This window comes from Phaethon aethereus, assembly GCF_964289735.1.
Source record: "Phaethon aethereus genome assembly, chromosome: 3".
In the NCBI taxonomy this organism is placed as follows: Eukaryota; Metazoa; Chordata; class Aves; order Phaethontiformes; family Phaethontidae; genus Phaethon; species Phaethon aethereus.
In genome coordinates this window covers 16,106,718-16,123,492 of record NC_138576.1, presented here as the reverse complement: position 1 = coordinate 16,123,492, position 16,775 = coordinate 16,106,718, and the positions used below count along the sequence as shown (strand labels likewise).

The window sequence follows — 16,775 nt, the reverse complement described above, 5'->3', positions numbered from 1 at the left end:
TTCTACCACTTCAAATATTCAAGAAAGCTGAGTCTTAGTGAACGGGAAAAAAAAGAAATAGTAGCAAGGGGTTGAATTATCTCACTTTTTTCCAGCAAAATTAATAACATAGGGCTTTTTTCCAGCAAAATTAATAAGATAGGGCTGAAGAGGGGAACTTTTGGGCAAAGTTTGCAAGCTTTGCAGAGGCAGAGGCCTCCCCCATCAGTTCACTGGTGGGGGAGAAGGCAGCCAGGATCTGCCTCTCCTGACAGCTTGCTCACAATCCTCCACCTGCCTCTTTCTTGAGGGGGGATTAAAAACCCTTTTCATCCCGTTTACATGACAGCGTGAACTAATGACAGTACCTGAGACAGTGCAGAATTCCCTGTTCCTGCCTATGCAGGAATGCTGGGCTTTGGCTGGAGAAAGAACATGTTGATGATTTCACTGTTACATCCTTAATCTCATACACTGTGATTGCTTTGCTTTATCAGGGCTCAAGATTTTCCAAGCTAAGATTATATTTAGAGAGCTCAACCCTGGTTATTTACAGATTTGGAGCTAAATTACTTTCTGATGAGATTGGACTGGTACAAGTGGACCTCCAGCAGGGTTGATATATTTAGTGCCTCTTGCTCCTAATTTAAATGCTCCTACACTCTTTTGCTTTGGCCGTGTCTGGATCATAGGACTCAATAGATGCCTCTGTTTCTCAGCAGCAAGTATTTTGCAGCAGAGAACTGCGTTTTGACTGTGGACAGAGCTGCTGAGATATAAAGGAAGCACTGAGGTTTTCATGGTTTTGCAAGGCTGTATGTGGATCTAAAGGAAAAAGAAAGGCTCTTTTAACAGAACCTTCATCATCAAGACCTGTCATATTCTGAGAAGGCAAAAAAAAAACTTGTCTGGTAGTTTGTTGGCTACAGGTCCCCATTTTTGGGACTATATGTTTTGGGGGCAGTGGGGGGGAACAATGTATCTGTCATAAAAGCAAGTCCAAAAGTACTTGGTTCAAAAACAAGTTTGGTTATGGAATGCAAGCCCAGACAGCATGGGAGCTGATAAGCGTGTTATTGTTACAGATGAGCATTTTGGTACATGACCACCGCCTCCTGCCCTGCCTCTCATTCCAGCTGCAACAGTTCCTGGAAAATTACAATCCCACATTATTACAAAATAATCCTCTTGGTTTCCCTTTTCTCCTGTAACTCCCCTGCCTCATCGATGACTTAAACTTTATAGCAATTCTAATGACATCACAGTCTTCCTGAGGATGATGTCATCATCTCACCTCTTAACAGCGAGGCCAAAGAAGGAAGACAAGAAATGATGTCAGAAGCATATTGGCCTAGCATGTGCGACTGTCAGCAGACAATTACAATACTTGGGAACTGTGACCATATGGAAAGCAAAATCCAAAAGCTACTGCTGGCAAACTGCACGGAGCTCGGGCGCGGCAGACTTGACGGCTGGTGCAGGCCAGAAGCATCTGCCTAAATGTGACAGATTGAACATGCTTCCAAAAGCAAGATGGTTTCGTGTGGAATAAACTCTGTCCTTTATGTTGGACAAGGACGGCATTCTTTCTCTTTTCAAAGTATTGTTTACTATTCTGATCTTCAATCACCTGATACTGAAACAGTGGGAACAGTCGATCCCAGGAACAGAGACAAAGCAAAACCAGCAGGACAGACAAAACTGGCCACAAGTCTAAGTCAAGGGGGCCAAATGTTTTAGAAATCTCTGCGACTAAATAACATCTACTTACACTTTTTTTAAAAAGTTCTCAAATACATCAAGCACTAAGAGGAGGATTAGATGCCAGGATTTACACTGGAGTAAGACTAAATCACCTCCTAATTTATACTGCCTGAGCTACTTTGAGCTACTTTGTATTAGAGAATGTCAGCACCATACTCCAGAGCCATCTTTGCTTATGAGTTCATTATAAATTGAAAGCTAAAAGCTCAACTTTTCTATTTATTGAATTATTTTTACATGCACAGTGTGCATGCATTAACAACTGCAATCATTCATAAGCCAGGTACTACGTGACTGAACATGAACTCCAGTTTTAGTGGGAGACATTACTGATAATGCATTGAATAATTAACTTTTTGGTTTGAGTGGTTATTTTGCTCACTGGCAACATACCTGCCAGGAAAACCTAGTGTCCCAACCTAGAATTGAAGCCTTTTTTTTTTTCGCCCTGCATGAACTTATGCACTGCTCTCTAGGAATCTGTTTCTGAGTTTTATTAACCTGTTCTGTGCTTGTAGACTTTTTTTAGCCCAGTTTTACTGTTTTACAGAAGACTGCACAGCTCAACTTCCTTCTTACTTGTATTTTCATACTAACTATGAGCCCACGTCATAGGCTAGAACTCCACTGTGCCCCAACTGTACAAACAAAGTGAATAGGTAAACTGTAAGCTCTTTGGGACAGGAATCAAGAGTTAGGTGAGTAATAATAGATGGATACGAACAGACCAGGGAAGGATTGGAAAGAAAAAACTTCCATGAACAGGTCCTTCCAAAGTTTGTGGACAGTTTTAGATTCAAACCTTGGGAAACAAACTCGTGTTGCCCAACACAATGCCTTGAGAAAACCCAGCAAAGGGAGAATGTTACAGGGATAAAACAATAATAGTTCAGAACTTCATCATTCTTGAGCGTGTTTTGGAAATGACACCGCCAGGGACTCGACTCTTGCAAGGGCAGAGCATGCCTCCTGACAGTACTCCCTCAGCCATCTAATTTTGTGGGTAACTAACTCCAGATTACTTTTTAGACTACTCCCTGACCATACTGTCCTCCAAACTGTGCGCTGGGCTGAGCCAAAACCACAGCCATGACCGTGCGAAGGCTCGGATGGTATGGGAGATTATGTACTAGCGCTTGGTCCTCTATAGAGATGTAACTGGTGAGAACAGTTATATGCTGAGGTGCAGCACAAGACAAGTAAGGATTTCAGAATCAGTTGGCAGAGGTCGTTCCAGAGAAGTACCCTGAGGAACACTGCTCTGCGTCGTGGTCACACCATCAGTAAGAACAGAGTAAAAAAGCACAGAAGGATGAAGATGGTGGCCTGCTGTTAACGGAAGCTCACTGGTACTGTGCAAGCATTTGGCACTTTCCACAGCATCTTGTGTGTACCACGGCTATATTTACACTGCTCCGTAGGAAGAGAAAACATGACCTCGCACATGGAACCATTAAAAATGTAGAGCATTATTCTGTGGCTTATTTTACGTCAAGCAGCAGATGGTTGGACATGATAAATAACTAAACACAATACAGTACTTCCAAAGCTGAGGCTCTGGCTTCTGGATTTCTGAAAGAAGCAGTGAAGGGTGGGTGTTGTTGAGGCTCTGGAAAGACAGTGGTTTTGATTCAGTGTGTCACCATCATGCTTTTATTTTAGTATAGTAGTGAAAGACCGTAGTGGAACAATATGTTAGAGCAGCCCAGGACGGTGCTGGCTGGAAGATGCCACCCCCTTGGAGGGAACACAATACGGGATCGTATTCCACACGCATGTGGCAGGCGGAGGTCAGGATCCACAGCCGGCACAGACATGGCTTCTTGTATTTCCATCAGGCATGGGACTATTTACCAGCACGTCTCTTCGACTGCCCACTGACAAGGGATTAGATACGATATGCCTGGGAACCAAAACTGCAGGTACTTCTGGGCTCAGTTGCATATTGTTTCTCTTTGGGACTAAGTAAACACCCTTCTTTGTTGTGCCCGGGCAGAAACTCTCTTCACTGACTTTTTTGTTCTAAAACTGAGGTGAACTCATTAGTGTAGCTGTGTAACTGGCAACGGAGGAGAACAAAAAGGGGTTCGGGTCTGTGAGCATGTACCAGGGCCCATCACCCAGCAGTTCTGCCTTCGTGGTGTGCTGTACAACGACTCGCCAATGTGGGGACAGAGTTAACCAGACTACGGAGGGAAGACGTGCTGGAAAAAAACAGTTTGAAGGATTCCAACCCGGTGATGGTCTAGTGGAGATTGCACTGAGATTGTTTTACAGTATAACTGGAAAGTTAACAGAAAAGGGGAGGCTTAAGTGCTAATTACTCGACAAGGAACTCTTCCCAGACTTCAGCTGTGTGTACATTTTGGGGACTAGAACATGTAGATGCACAAAATCCAGCTCTGAACAACTTATTTTCAAGCTTAAAATTAGCAGGCTCTTCTTGAACTAATGAACTTGGATCCTTTGTTTTGTGCATATTCTCAGTCCTCTTTTTTTTGCTGTGTTACTCTGTTTCCTGCTCATACGTCTTGCACTCAGCACCATCCTCTTCTGCTTTCTGTAAACAACCTCAAAAAAGCCCGGAAGATTCTTGTATCAGTTGATATTCGTCATGGACATCCACTTCTCTAGTTGCGTAAGGCACCCAGTGTAAAAGGAGGTTACAGTACGATTTTAATGAAAGGGAACCACTATCTGGAGGAGAAACGTTTATTTCATTGCATTTATTTACAGCGATAAAGCCTGTGACACTGCAAGAAGTGCTTCCCACGGCCCCGAGTGTTGTGCTGTGGGAGCCCTGCCTGCCACCCGTGCCCCTCGGCCTGGGCAGAACGATGGCCGCCTCCGCTCCCTGCTCTGCCCAACTACAAACCTGAATAAAGACGCCTCCTTTGTTAGAACAGCTTTGACATCGACGGAGACGCGCTGGGAGATGGAAACGGAAGGTATTTCTGCCACCGTCCTTTCAAGCTTGGTTTAACTAAACCGACAAAAATACCACCGCGAGCTGCCGACGCTCCCCGCCGCCCAAGGCACGGGAGAGGGCGGGACACGGCGCCCGCCGCTGCCGGGGAGCGGGAGGCCATCAGCGCCTCAGCGCGCCGCCTCCCTGCCCTGACTCAGCGCCGCCCCGCCGCAAGGCCGCGGCGCCCCGCCGCCGCCGCCCGCAGGGCCCGGCCCGGCCCGGCCCGGTCCGGCGGCCGTTAGCGATCACCTGGCTACCGGTGCCGAGGACGCGGGGGGCGGCGCTGCCCGTCTCCCCGCGACGGTCGGTAGGTGGGGGCGGGCCTGCCCGCGGGGAGGGCTCAGCGCCGCCGTGCCCCGGCGGGGACGGCTCCAGCGCCAGCCCGGGGCACCCTCCCCGCCCGCCCCCTGTCCCCCCCCGCCCCGCCGCGCCTTTCCCGGGCGCTGCGGTCCCTCCTCCGGGGCGGCACCACCGGGCAACCGGGTGCGTCCCCGTCGCCGCGGGGGGCGGCGCGCACAAAGGCAGCGGCGAGCGGAGCCTGCGGGAGGCGGCGGGCGGCAGAGGTGGGTGCCGGGGCTCGGGGCGGCCGCCGCGGCGCTGGGAAGGAAGGGGAGCACTGCTCCCGGGCGCGGAGGGGTGGGGAAGGGCAGGCCCGCCCCGCCGAGCCTTGGAGCCGCCCGAGGCAGCGGGTCCCTCCGGCCTGGGCATCCGGCGGCTGCCCGCGGCGCCCGCCTTTCCCTCGCCCAGGAGCCTGGCTTTCGGGGTGACGGCAAGCGGCGGAGCTGTGGGGTTCGTCTGGGGGTCGCAGCGCGGGGAAAGGGCACGTCTGGTGCTTTCCTGGTTTCTCTCCAGAGGGAGGTGCCCAGCGCCAGGGAGGTGTCGGTTTGGGGTCCCTGCGCCTGCCGAGCTGGTGAGCCTGCGGAGCCCAGCGCTCCGCCGTGCGCTGCCTCCGCTGTTGCGGTTGGGGGGGTTGTTTGCCTCCCTGTGGCTGGCGGCTGCTGATGCGCATCGCTGCGTTAGCACCGCTGCTTCGCCGACGGCGTCCCCGAGGTGGAGTCGTGCGGGCGGCGACAGGCCAGAGGGCTCTGGTGGCGTGGCAGAGTGCAATTGCTACGTATGAAACTAAACTTTAAGAAATTTTGGGTTTCTTTCATGTGATTCTCCCCCCGCCCCCCGAACCGCTATTAGTTTTTCTATTGATTAGTGTATCTCCTCTGCTTTCAAGAAAAGAAAATAAAAACGTGTACTAAGAACAGGAACTCGGCAGTGATGTTGCAGACTAACTAGCAGCTCATTTTTCCTTTCACACTTTCACATGTAAAGACATCGACCTCGATAGATCTGTTGACCTCTGATTTAGTTCAGAGTCTGGAGGGTGTTTTGGAGCGGTTTGTTTATTTTATTTTCTGTGTGGCTTTATCTGTGTCTCTGCTGTCTTAGGAAACAAGTACCGGCAAGCGTTTAGTGTACATAGATAAGGTTTTGCTGTCATCGGTGTACCCAGTTAGAAGTCAGATGAATAGGCTCCTATTACAGTAAAATGAGACTAATTGCATGAAGAGAACTGGAGAAAAAGTGGGGAGACTCTGAAGGAGATAAGATGGGAAAGACTCAGCATCATTATGTTATGACTGTAGGCATAAAGCCATGAAAATAACTTATAATGGTTTTAGATACTTTCTGTTTTCTGCTCCATTTCACTAGTTTGGAGTATAGACCACTTGATAATATCTCCTTACCTGACTCAGCATGGTCTGTTTGTAAGGGAGGTTGGGCAAGTTTTAGTCTTTGGTCCTTTTCCATACCTGCGGATGTGCAGGTGCACACATTGGTTTGCCTATGAACAAACATACACTCAGGAATCATCAAAAACAGTTGAAATACAGTAAGAACTTCCTTTAAGCTCTGAAAATGCAGAAAATGTAAGGTTATAGCCTAACAAACAATATTTTTTTTGCCAATCCCACTGAAAGAAAGGACGCCAAGTCACATGAGGTATCAGCATAGAGTTACTGCTGTGCTTCCACTCTGATTTGCATTCCTCCTCCAACATCAGAACAATAGCACAGGGCAGCACAGTACATGATCTACCATGTATTCCCCAGTTATTTCAAAAGTTCTCGGTTTCAGGCATCAGTTTGTACTTCTCATTTTGCTGTAAAGTTTGATCTTATTTATGCAGTGTCAGTCCAAAGGGGTGTCAGCCCTTGTGTGTGTTCCCTCAAAGTGTCTCTGTGAGGAGGGAAACGCTGTACTGAGGCTGAAACAGATCAAGGGAAATGTGGAAGGTCTCCCAGGAGATCTCTGGGGAAGGAGGAGACAAGTCTTGGGATATGATTTCAAGATTGCCTGTACTGCCCACAATTGACTCTTTCTCAGCTTCTCTGTTTAGCTGATAGTAGCAATTGTATGGATGTGCGGTGAGTCAGATCAGCCCCTTGATCCAACTGGAAATTATTTTTGTGTGATTTAAGTAGTGTTAGTTTTCAGTGCTGCCACAAGGAGAAGATTTGGGAGACTTGGGAGTGTGTGGTTGGGAGGTTGGGGTGGGGGCCACGGAAATGCACTTAAACTGGCCAAGATATAGTTCTCTTGGACTCTTGAGTGCCAGTCCACTACCCTGACTGTGGGGCTGTGGGCCGGTCCTCCATTTGCTTGAATGTGAGGATTTATTACAGACAAGTTTTGAGTCTGCAATTTGAGTTTTTGATTTCAGCTACTTTCAAGAAAATATTCTGTCATTTACGGGGACTTTATCAAGTATTGGACTGAGTAATGTTTCAGGTATTTGAAAGGTAGTGCAATACCAGGACCAAGTGAATAGTCGTCTCGTAGTCAAAGTCTGTATCTGTGAGTGAGTGGGTTCTGGGACCGACTGGTAGCTTGGAAGATAAAGTTTGACATTTGATCCGCTTGACTCTTTGGCCATTATAAGAAGTCACAGTTTTTGGCAGTGGCCTTGGCTAACTTGGAATACGAATCAAATGGTTCCTAATAGAATTAAGCCCAGAAGAATCCCAGCCCTAAAATATTTCTGGAGATTTGGCTGCCAGGAAGCAAAATGCTCTTACTCTGCTGTAGAGCCAAGCCGTATGCTGCATGTTGCTTTCGGATTTGGGAGGTACAAGTGAATCGCACCTGTCTCCCGACTGACCAGAAGTATTGTCAAATCACCTGCAGGAATGTGGTCTGTCCCATACCACTGTGACTAGGGGGAGGACTGGAAATAATGTGCACATAATCAGATTTGGACAGTTTGTCCTCATATTTACAGAACAACCAGAATCACACTGCTCAGCAGAGTGCTCTGAAGTTTTCCCTCAACAACTTGTCCAAATGAGGGTCATGGCTGCTTATGGCTCCCTTCCAGCTCATGTGTCCAGGCATCCTTTCCCAGGAAAAAAAAATACGCAAGGAGAGTGCTTGTCTCTATCTCACTCTGCTGAGCTTGGCATGCTGCGGTTGAGATGCAGCCACACTGTGATAGACCCTGCTTGAAACCAATGGCAGTTAAACAGCTTCTAAAATCTAAGCCTTAGTAAACTGCCCAAGAGTCTGTGGGAATCTTGTAGGAAAGTAAGGACCTAAACTGAGGTCTCCTAAAGTCCTGGGCAGTGCCTTCACTGCTCCTCTATGGAAAGTAAACCCAGGCTTTGCTTTTGCTCTGAGAAATGCACAACTTTGGGGTTCTGGCTGGGAATTTACTCAAAAAAGTGAGATGGGAATTCATGACAGTGACCCTGGGTTGGATTGATGTAGGAGCTAACAAATGGTTAAGAAAAAGACTTTTGAAAGTTCTTAATAATTTTCATTTTCCAATCTGAAATGAGTTAAAATATTAAGAGGTTTGAATGTGATGGTCACACAGCGTTATTGACTTTACAATGTGTTGACTGTTTACTAATGAACAGAATGCCTCTTTTAAAAATAATAGAATGATAGTTATTATGAGCTTTTGTACGTAAGAAGTCATCATTACCGTGGTTGTGTACAGACATGAAGGGCTAAGCTTAATTTTGGAAAAAATCCATCTAGAGTCTTCATCTGAAATATTTCCCTCTCTACCCTACATTTTTATCATAAATTTTTTAGAATGTAACCTCTGATACTGTTTTTCATGGTAAAAAATAGGTCAATAGTAGAATTCCATTAGTTGCTTTAGAGGGAGTTGATGTTCAATACTGGAAACAACACTGAATCGCTTCAGAGGCAAGAAAACAAATGTTTGATATGTAATAAAAGAGTAGCAGTAAGCACTTACCTAGGAGTCTTTGAAATATTGTCATTTACTTTTTTTGTAATTGAAGAATAATTATCTTCAGGGGACCACAGTCTGATTCCCAAATCAGACTCCTCTCTCTCTCAAGCTTTCTGTCTTCAAAACAGAAGCCAAGTGCAGATCGGGTTTGTAAAATTGTCATTATTTCAGTGTCAGCAGCAGAGTTGCAGTGAAGTATTTTAACTGAACACTGACCCATCAATTTTTGGCTCCCTTTCTCTGTTTCGCAAGTTGGATGGAGCAGTTTTTAGGAAAGTTGATTTGTTTTGTGCTTATGCCCATCACTTCAGTCGTCAACCAGGGTCTCATCATGACATCAGGTATTAGAAACATAATGTCCTGGTTTCAGCCAGGGTAGAGTTAATTTTCTTCATAGAAGCTAGCGTGAGGCTATGTTTTGGATTTGGGATGAAAATAATATTGATAACATACTGATGTTTTCAGTTGTTGCTGAGCAGTCAAGGACTTTTCAGCTTCCCACACTCTGGCCGGCCAGTGAGGAGGCTGGGGGTGCACGGGGAGCTGGGAGGGGACACGGCCAGGACAGCTGACCCAGGCTGGCCAAAGGGATTTTCCATCCCATACGACGTCATGGTCAGTATATAAAGCTGGGGATGTTGGCTGGGGAGGTGCCGCGGCTGCGGAACTAACTGGGCAGCTAACAATTGGTCAGCGGGTGGTGAGCAGTTGTGCTGTGCATCACTTGTTTTGTATATTCTTTTATCATTATTATACGTATTTATTTTTTTCTGTCCTATTAAGCTGTCTTTATCTCAACCCAGGAGTTCCTCTTTTTTTTGTGTCTGATCCTCTCCCCCATCCCGCTGGCGGGACGGGCTGCGAGGGAGCAGATGGGTGGCTGTTTTAACGACCTGCTGGGTTAAGCCATGGCACCCTGCTAGTGACTGAAACGGTGCCGAAGTTTGTTCTTGGTGGCCAGACCAGCTAGCAACATCTGTTCGCATCTATTCCATAAAGCTCTCTTTACCTTTAAAAGGTGTCTACATCTAAGCTGGCCATGGGAATGGTCCCCAGTCCATTTTATCTCATCAGCTGTGCCTGGGAATTGTTGGGAGAGTGCCTATAGGCCTGTGCCTAAAATGTACCAGAAGCAGATTTTGTGCTTTAAATAGATTCAGTAGAGATGACCAAATGGTAATGGTCAGGTCTGTGATGTGATATGGTTTGGCTTACTGCTTTGGACACAGGCACAGTGACAGTCTCTGTCCCAGAGGTTACAGTTGCCTGTTCCTAAACTAGTCCCAGCAGGTGCTTGTCCTGCTCTTCAAAAATTTTCTGCACTGGAGATTTAAAATCTTCCAGAGGAAGTGTGTTCCAGTTTTTATTTACCCTTACAGCATGCTACCTAAATAATATTTTTTTTTCCGCAAAAACTGTCTTTAAAGCATGTTGAATAGCATTTGTATCTCTAAGTAGTTTGGAGCTGTGATTCATTGTGTTCACAGAATCACTAAGGTTGGAAAGGACCTTCAAGATCATCAAGTCCAACCATTAATCCAGCACCACCATGTTCCCTAAACCATGTCCTGAAGTGCCACATCCACACATTTTTTGAACACTTCCAGAGATGGCGACTCCACCACCTCCCTGGGCAGCCTGTCCCAATGCCTGACCACCCTCTCAGTGAAGAAATTTTTCCTAATATCCAATCTAAACCTCCCCTGGCGCAACTTGAGGCCATTTCCTCTTGTCCTATCACTAGTTACTTGGGAGAAGAGACCAACACCCACCTCACCACAACCCCTTTTCAGGTAGTTGTAGAGAGCGATAAGGTCTCCCCTCAGCCTCCTCTTCTCCATACTGAACAACCCCAGTTCCCTCAGCCGCTCCTCATAAGACTTGTGCTCCAGACCCCTCACCAGCTTTGTTGCCCTTCTCTGGACACGCTCCAGCATCTCTTGTAGTGAGGGGCCCAAAACTGAACACAGGATTCGAGGTGCAGCCTCACCAGTACCGAGTACAGGGGCACGATCACTTCCCTACTCCTGCTGGCCACACTAGTTCTGATACAGGCCAGGATGCTGTTGGCCTTCTTGGCCACCTGGGCACACTGCCGGCTCATGTTCAGCTGGCTGTCAGCCAGCACCCCCAGGTCCCTTTCTGCTGGGCAGCTCTCCAGCCACTCCTCCCCAAGCCTGTAGCGTTGCATGGGGTTGTTGTGAACCAAGTGCAGGACCCTGCACTTGGCCTTATTAAACCTCATACAGTTGACCTTGGCCCATGGGTCCAGCCTGTCCAGATCCCTCTGCAGAGCCCTCCTGCCCTCCAGCAGATCAACACTCCCACCCGACTTGGTGTCATCTGCAAACTTCCTGAGGGAGCACTCAATTCCCTCATCTAGATCATCTATAAAGATACTGAACAAGACCGGCCCCAGAACCGAGCCCTGGGGAACACCACTTGTGACCGGCCGCCAGCCAGATTTAACGGCATTCACCACAAATCTCTGGGCTCGGCCATCCAGCCAGTTCCTCACCCAGTGAAGAGTAAACCTGTCGAAGCCACGAGCCGCCAGTTTCTCCAGGAGAATGCTGTGGGAGACGCTGTCAAAGGCTTTACTGAAGTCCAGGTAGACAACATCCACAGCCTTTCCCTCATCCACTAGGCGGGTCACCTGGTCATAGAAGGAGATCAGGTTGGTCAAGCAGGACCTGCCTTTCATGAACCCATGCTGGCTGGGCCTGATCCCTTGGTTGTCCTGCAGATGCCCTGTGAGCACTCTCAAGACCAACAGCTCCATGATCTTCCCTGGTGTTGTAGCACCTGAGGAGATGCTGGGTCTTGCAAAAGGAAAAGAGGCCTGTAGTTCCTATATCTTTCAGTATTTTATTTTATAAAATACGGTCAGGAAAGATGAAATGGTATGGGGAGGAAGTGGGCTTTAAAACACGGGCCGTGAAGGGTACAGTTACCAGCTTTTCCAGTGGAACTGGGACATGGTCTCATGTACCTGTACGGAAGAAGTGGATTATCTGGGTGACAGTGCATTTGATCTTACTGTGGCATCCAGTAGAGCAGGAGTTTAAAGAATTAACTTTGTTAGGTCAATCTTTGCTAAGATAATAAATCGGTTAAGTAATAAGCTAACACCTACCAATTTATTTTTCACTTGTTTTTCCACAAGGTGATAAATTCTGAAAAATATCTGCTGTCTTTAATAATCAAAGGAGTTGGAAATTATGAGAGCCTCCTGGCAGGTGATGCTAGTTAAATTGGCATTAAAAATGATACTAGAAAATACTTTTAATTTCATAATACATGCATAATGTAGGGCTGTGGAGTGTCTCATGGCAAAGAACAAAAACTCAAGCCATTTGATAATCCTGACAGCAGCAGTACAGACTGTCCTCACTTGCTGTAAGCATAGATCAAAAGGATTCTCAATTTTCCCAGCAGCAAAAAAATAGTCTATGCTATGTCCACTAGCATGGTATGAGCAGAAGAGTTTTACTAAATTCACTGTAATTAACAGGCAGGTGCTGGGGGTTTAACCCATGACGTGAACTCATGTTTACTGCTGAAGTTGCTGCTGTCTGGTTAGTAAGTGAAAGACTTCTTGGAGTGGCTAGAGTAAAATGTTGCTCCAAAACCACATGCAGTCTCTCTGGGGTTTGAAGAATGTTGGTTTCCTGGAGTACCGACATAGTATGGAATGACTTTAGGTTCGGAGTATAAACTTAACAAACCTCTGACTCCAAACAATCTCAGCTTTGCTTGGCATGTATAAAAGTTAGGGTAAAGGGCCTACATCCATCACAGTCCAATTTCTGAACTCTCCCCCATTTTAACTGCACCATCTTTTGTTCCCTACATTTGAAATATAAAACCATTTTTGTCTGTTTTCCTGCGGAAGTGGGGTTTATGTGATTAGTCTGCCGGCCTGTCTATAGATAATGCTGCAGGGATTTTGTTGCCCAGGCCAGGTTCAACTCAACTTGAAAGGAGCATCCATCACCAGCTGACAGTTTGAATATGGCACTTTTTTTTTCAGGAATAAGAAGTTTTCACTGTGTGGAAGCAACCTATGCTGTGCTAGTTGGCCTCAGAGCTTGAGGGTGGTGTCCAGCTTTTTAAATTCACAAGTATAAAAATAATCTCTGTGTCCTAAGACAGGGAAAAATTCTCTGTTTAGGAGTTTAGGAGACCTGCTGGCATAGGTACGTTCTGTATCTTGTTAAGAGGGTCTGTGAGTCCTCATATTTGGATTGTTCGCCTGCAACTCTCCCAAACAGTGCGGTGTATGTACTGTCCCAACGAGTCCTTCCCCACCAAGGAAGTTGTGGATGTGTTGCACCTAGAAATTTTGTTGCTTAAGCAGACCAAGCATTAACTGGGGTGAACTACACCGTGTAATTTTGCATCTAATCGTAACCATCTTTAAATTGCGTCTTAGCTTAATAAGAAATGTGTTTCTTATCGGGCTTTAGGAAAACCCTAATAGAAACTGAAGTATTTTTCCAAAGCAAAAGGATAATTTTAAGTTTGCTTACATCTGTCACCCTGGAGGCTCACTTCTGAACTTAGGTCTGTGCCTGTGCACCAGTTTTTTAAAGAGCTCAGCTGAAGATAATTGGGGGGCTAAGAGCTTATGGCTTACAAGGAGAGACTGGGAGGGCTAGTTTTTTTCAGCCTTCAGGGTATTCAGTTACCTCTTTGGAGAGCATAGAGGAAACAGCACCAGAATCTTAGGGATGCACAGCGATAGGACAAGAGGCAACAGGCACAAGTTGCAACAAGGGAAGTTCTGATCAGATATCGAGAAGAAAATTTTTCCTGTGAGGACAGTCAAACATGGGAACAGGAGCCCAGGGAGGCTAGAAATCTCCATCCCTGAAGACATTGATAACTCAGTGGGACCAAGATTGTGGGCAGCCTGGTCCAAGTTGTCCCTCCTTTGGGCAGACTTTTGGACCAGGTCACCTCTAGAGGTCTGTTCCAACCTGTTCTGTGACACAGCATAAAGGGAGGAATGAGTTTAAAGTGCAGTTCCCTATGAAACAGTTGACCCCTAGGTTTGCATTCAGGAAGGCGTGTTTCTAAGGTATGACAGGAGCCCAGAAGTCCTAATAGAATGCTGGAGAACTGAATATAATTTGTCTTTCTGCCATGAAGTTTTCACGTGTTGACTTTTCAGTAGGTGGCACTTTCTAGATGCCTGAAATAAGGGCTGTGCAGAAATGCTTCTCCAAACAGTAGTTAGGGATTTTTCTTTCACTCGTATACTAAATACTTCAGAAAAGTCTGGTTTCCAAAGTTAGTGCCTATTGTTTTTTGTGATTCAGCTCCCCAGTTGTCAGATGGGGAGAGCATCATCGCTTTTCAGGGGCAATGTAGTGATGACTATCGTAAAGCTCGAAAGAACATAATTCTTCCTTCTGATCACAGTCTGTCCTGATACCCATGTATTGCAATAGAAACAAGGATGAAAGCAAAGCTGCAGTCCGTTCTATGTGGAGGAAATTTTGGGGAAAAAAACCACAGGTGATCATTAATTAGAACAGCTATGCATGAAGAGACCAGCCTCAATTATAGCATTTCCGAACTTTCCAATTTTTTACTGTAGTGTTTTCACTGTATTCTTCTAATAGCTTTTTGTTTCCAAGTATAAATAGCGGTTAAAAATTGGAGCTATTTTTACAGTGTTTCACACTTGCGTCTTTTTGTTGTTTATGAAAGAACACAGCTGAAAGAGAGTCTCTATTGTAGCAGATGATGCTGGTTAACACATGCTGCGCGGCTCAGTGCAGTGGCTGTCTCAGACCGAGCTCAGTTCTGTTCTCATCACCATCAGTGGGAGTTTTACTGCTGCCTACCCTGCAAGTGTCTCTCTTACTGATGTCCAGGTGATGTAGTCCAGCCTAGCAAAGAGCTTGGATGGGAGGCATATGCTTTTTACTGAGTGCACAAAGACTTTCCTGAAATCAGTATCTTAGAATCTGTAAGAGGTGTTGGAAAAATAATGGAAACAATAGACATTGGAAGTCCTTAAAATCCCTACTGTTCAGGAAAGTATCTGCTTAAATTCATTCATACTTCGAGAGCCCTTGAAAGACTTTTTGAATTTTTGAGTATGTCTAAGTATGCATTCTGTCCTGTCTAGGGGACTAAGTGTATAACGGAGCATAAAGAGAATGTGCATTAACAGAGTAGATGCAGGAAACTAAATGCTAAGTACTAAAATCCCAGAGCAGGGGAGATAAAGCCAAACACTTCAACCATCCACACATGCCTAATTTTTAATAAACTTGCTGGTACTAAAAGGCTGTTTTAAAACAAGAATGGTAAAGTTGCATTAGGAAGCACTTTAAAGTTCAGACACTGGATTGAAGGTTGCTTGTCAAACCTTAATGCATATCTGTTGTGTGTATGCATTTTAATAACCTTTTAATGGGAGAAATCCCTGTAAAGTGGGAAAATAGTCTTTGACTTCAGTGTAGTGGAAAATTAGATCTGTTTAAAACCATTCACTTGCTCTGCCCTTAAAAGCCTGCAGAAATACATGAGAAAAGTTTATTTGGTGTTGAGGGCACGATAAATGATAGGAGGAGATTTTATTTTGGAAATAACGCTTTTTTCTCCAGACATAATTGGAGACATTCAGGAGCTGTGGAGTCTGAAAGTCTGACAGCGGTTTTGAATGTAACTGATTTTATGAAATTTTGGAAGTTGTTACAATTCTCTGACTTAACAAGGTCTCTTTTGCTTTTGTCTTTTAGTAGCTCTCTACAAACACACATCATCTGTGAATAAATTAAGTGGGAAATCTTGATTCTATGTGAAGTTGTTAATTTGTGAAACAGGAGAATACCTGGTGTCTCAGATGTCTTTAAAATACAAAGCAGGGATTGAGATCTGATTTGTTCTATCATTTGCTTTTCAGGTCCAAACCATGAATTACGTTGGACAGTTAGCAGGGCAAGTGTTTGTAACTGTGAAGGAGCTCTATAAGGGACTAAACCCAGCCACATTGTCGGGATGTATAGATATAATTGTTGTACGACAGCCAGATGGAAATCTTCAGTGTTCTCCTTTCCACGTACGCTTTGGAAAAATGGGAGTCCTACGTTCTAGGGAGAAAGTGGTAAGAAAATTGACAATTTTGATGTGTTCTGTCTGTGGGGTAATTCTAATGGCATGAAAGTTACTGAATGTTCTGTGGTATTCTAGTCAAGGTTTTCTGTAGGCACTCTTTACAAAGTGCCCAAGTTGAGACTAGCTTCATTTAAAATGGTTGTTACTGATCCTTGCATTTCAAAGCACGATTTGTAAGACATTGACTATAATAAAAACAAAACAAACCATGAAATTTATAACATTTATTTTCAATAGAGCAAAATTTTGAATGTGCTTGATTTGGGCTTATAATAGATTTCTTTAGTGACTGTGTATTAAGACCCCTTTGTTTAACATGTTCATTGTTAGTTACAAAAAGAAGAGTTAATTATGAAGTAATGTTTTCAAATAACAAAATGTTGACATTAGTTGAAGCTAGAAAAATCAGTGAGGACATACAGATAAATGCAACCAAACTGAATGACCTGGCAATATGATATCAGATGCAAAGTTACTCACATCAGAAGTTAGTAGTGCATGACAGATTCTTTTAGGAAATAATTTGTAACTACATATAGTCTAAGTTCTAATGTAGCTATAATTGTTCATCAGAAAGATCCTAATGTCACCATGGACATTGTTCAATTCTTAAAGGGATCAAAACAGAATACCAATGTTTAGGATGGGTGAAAGTTGAAAATGTTAGTGTGA

The 16,775-nt window shown here is 45.1% G+C and overlaps 1 protein-coding gene across 1 annotated transcript in view; it reads left to right on the top strand.

The window, feature by feature from the left end:
- The window catches only part of LPIN1 (lipin 1), a gene marked incomplete at both ends in the record, with an annotated part of 84,856 nt that overhangs the window by 28,939 nt on the left and 39,142 nt on the right, over positions 1 to 16,775 (top strand). Inside the window, one exon of the mRNA XM_081997406.1 lies at positions 15,892 to 16,092. Within this exon, the coding sequence (XP_081853532.1) occupies positions 15,892 to 16,092 (201 nt within the window). The remainder of the gene's footprint in view (positions 1 to 15,891; positions 16,093 to 16,775) is intronic.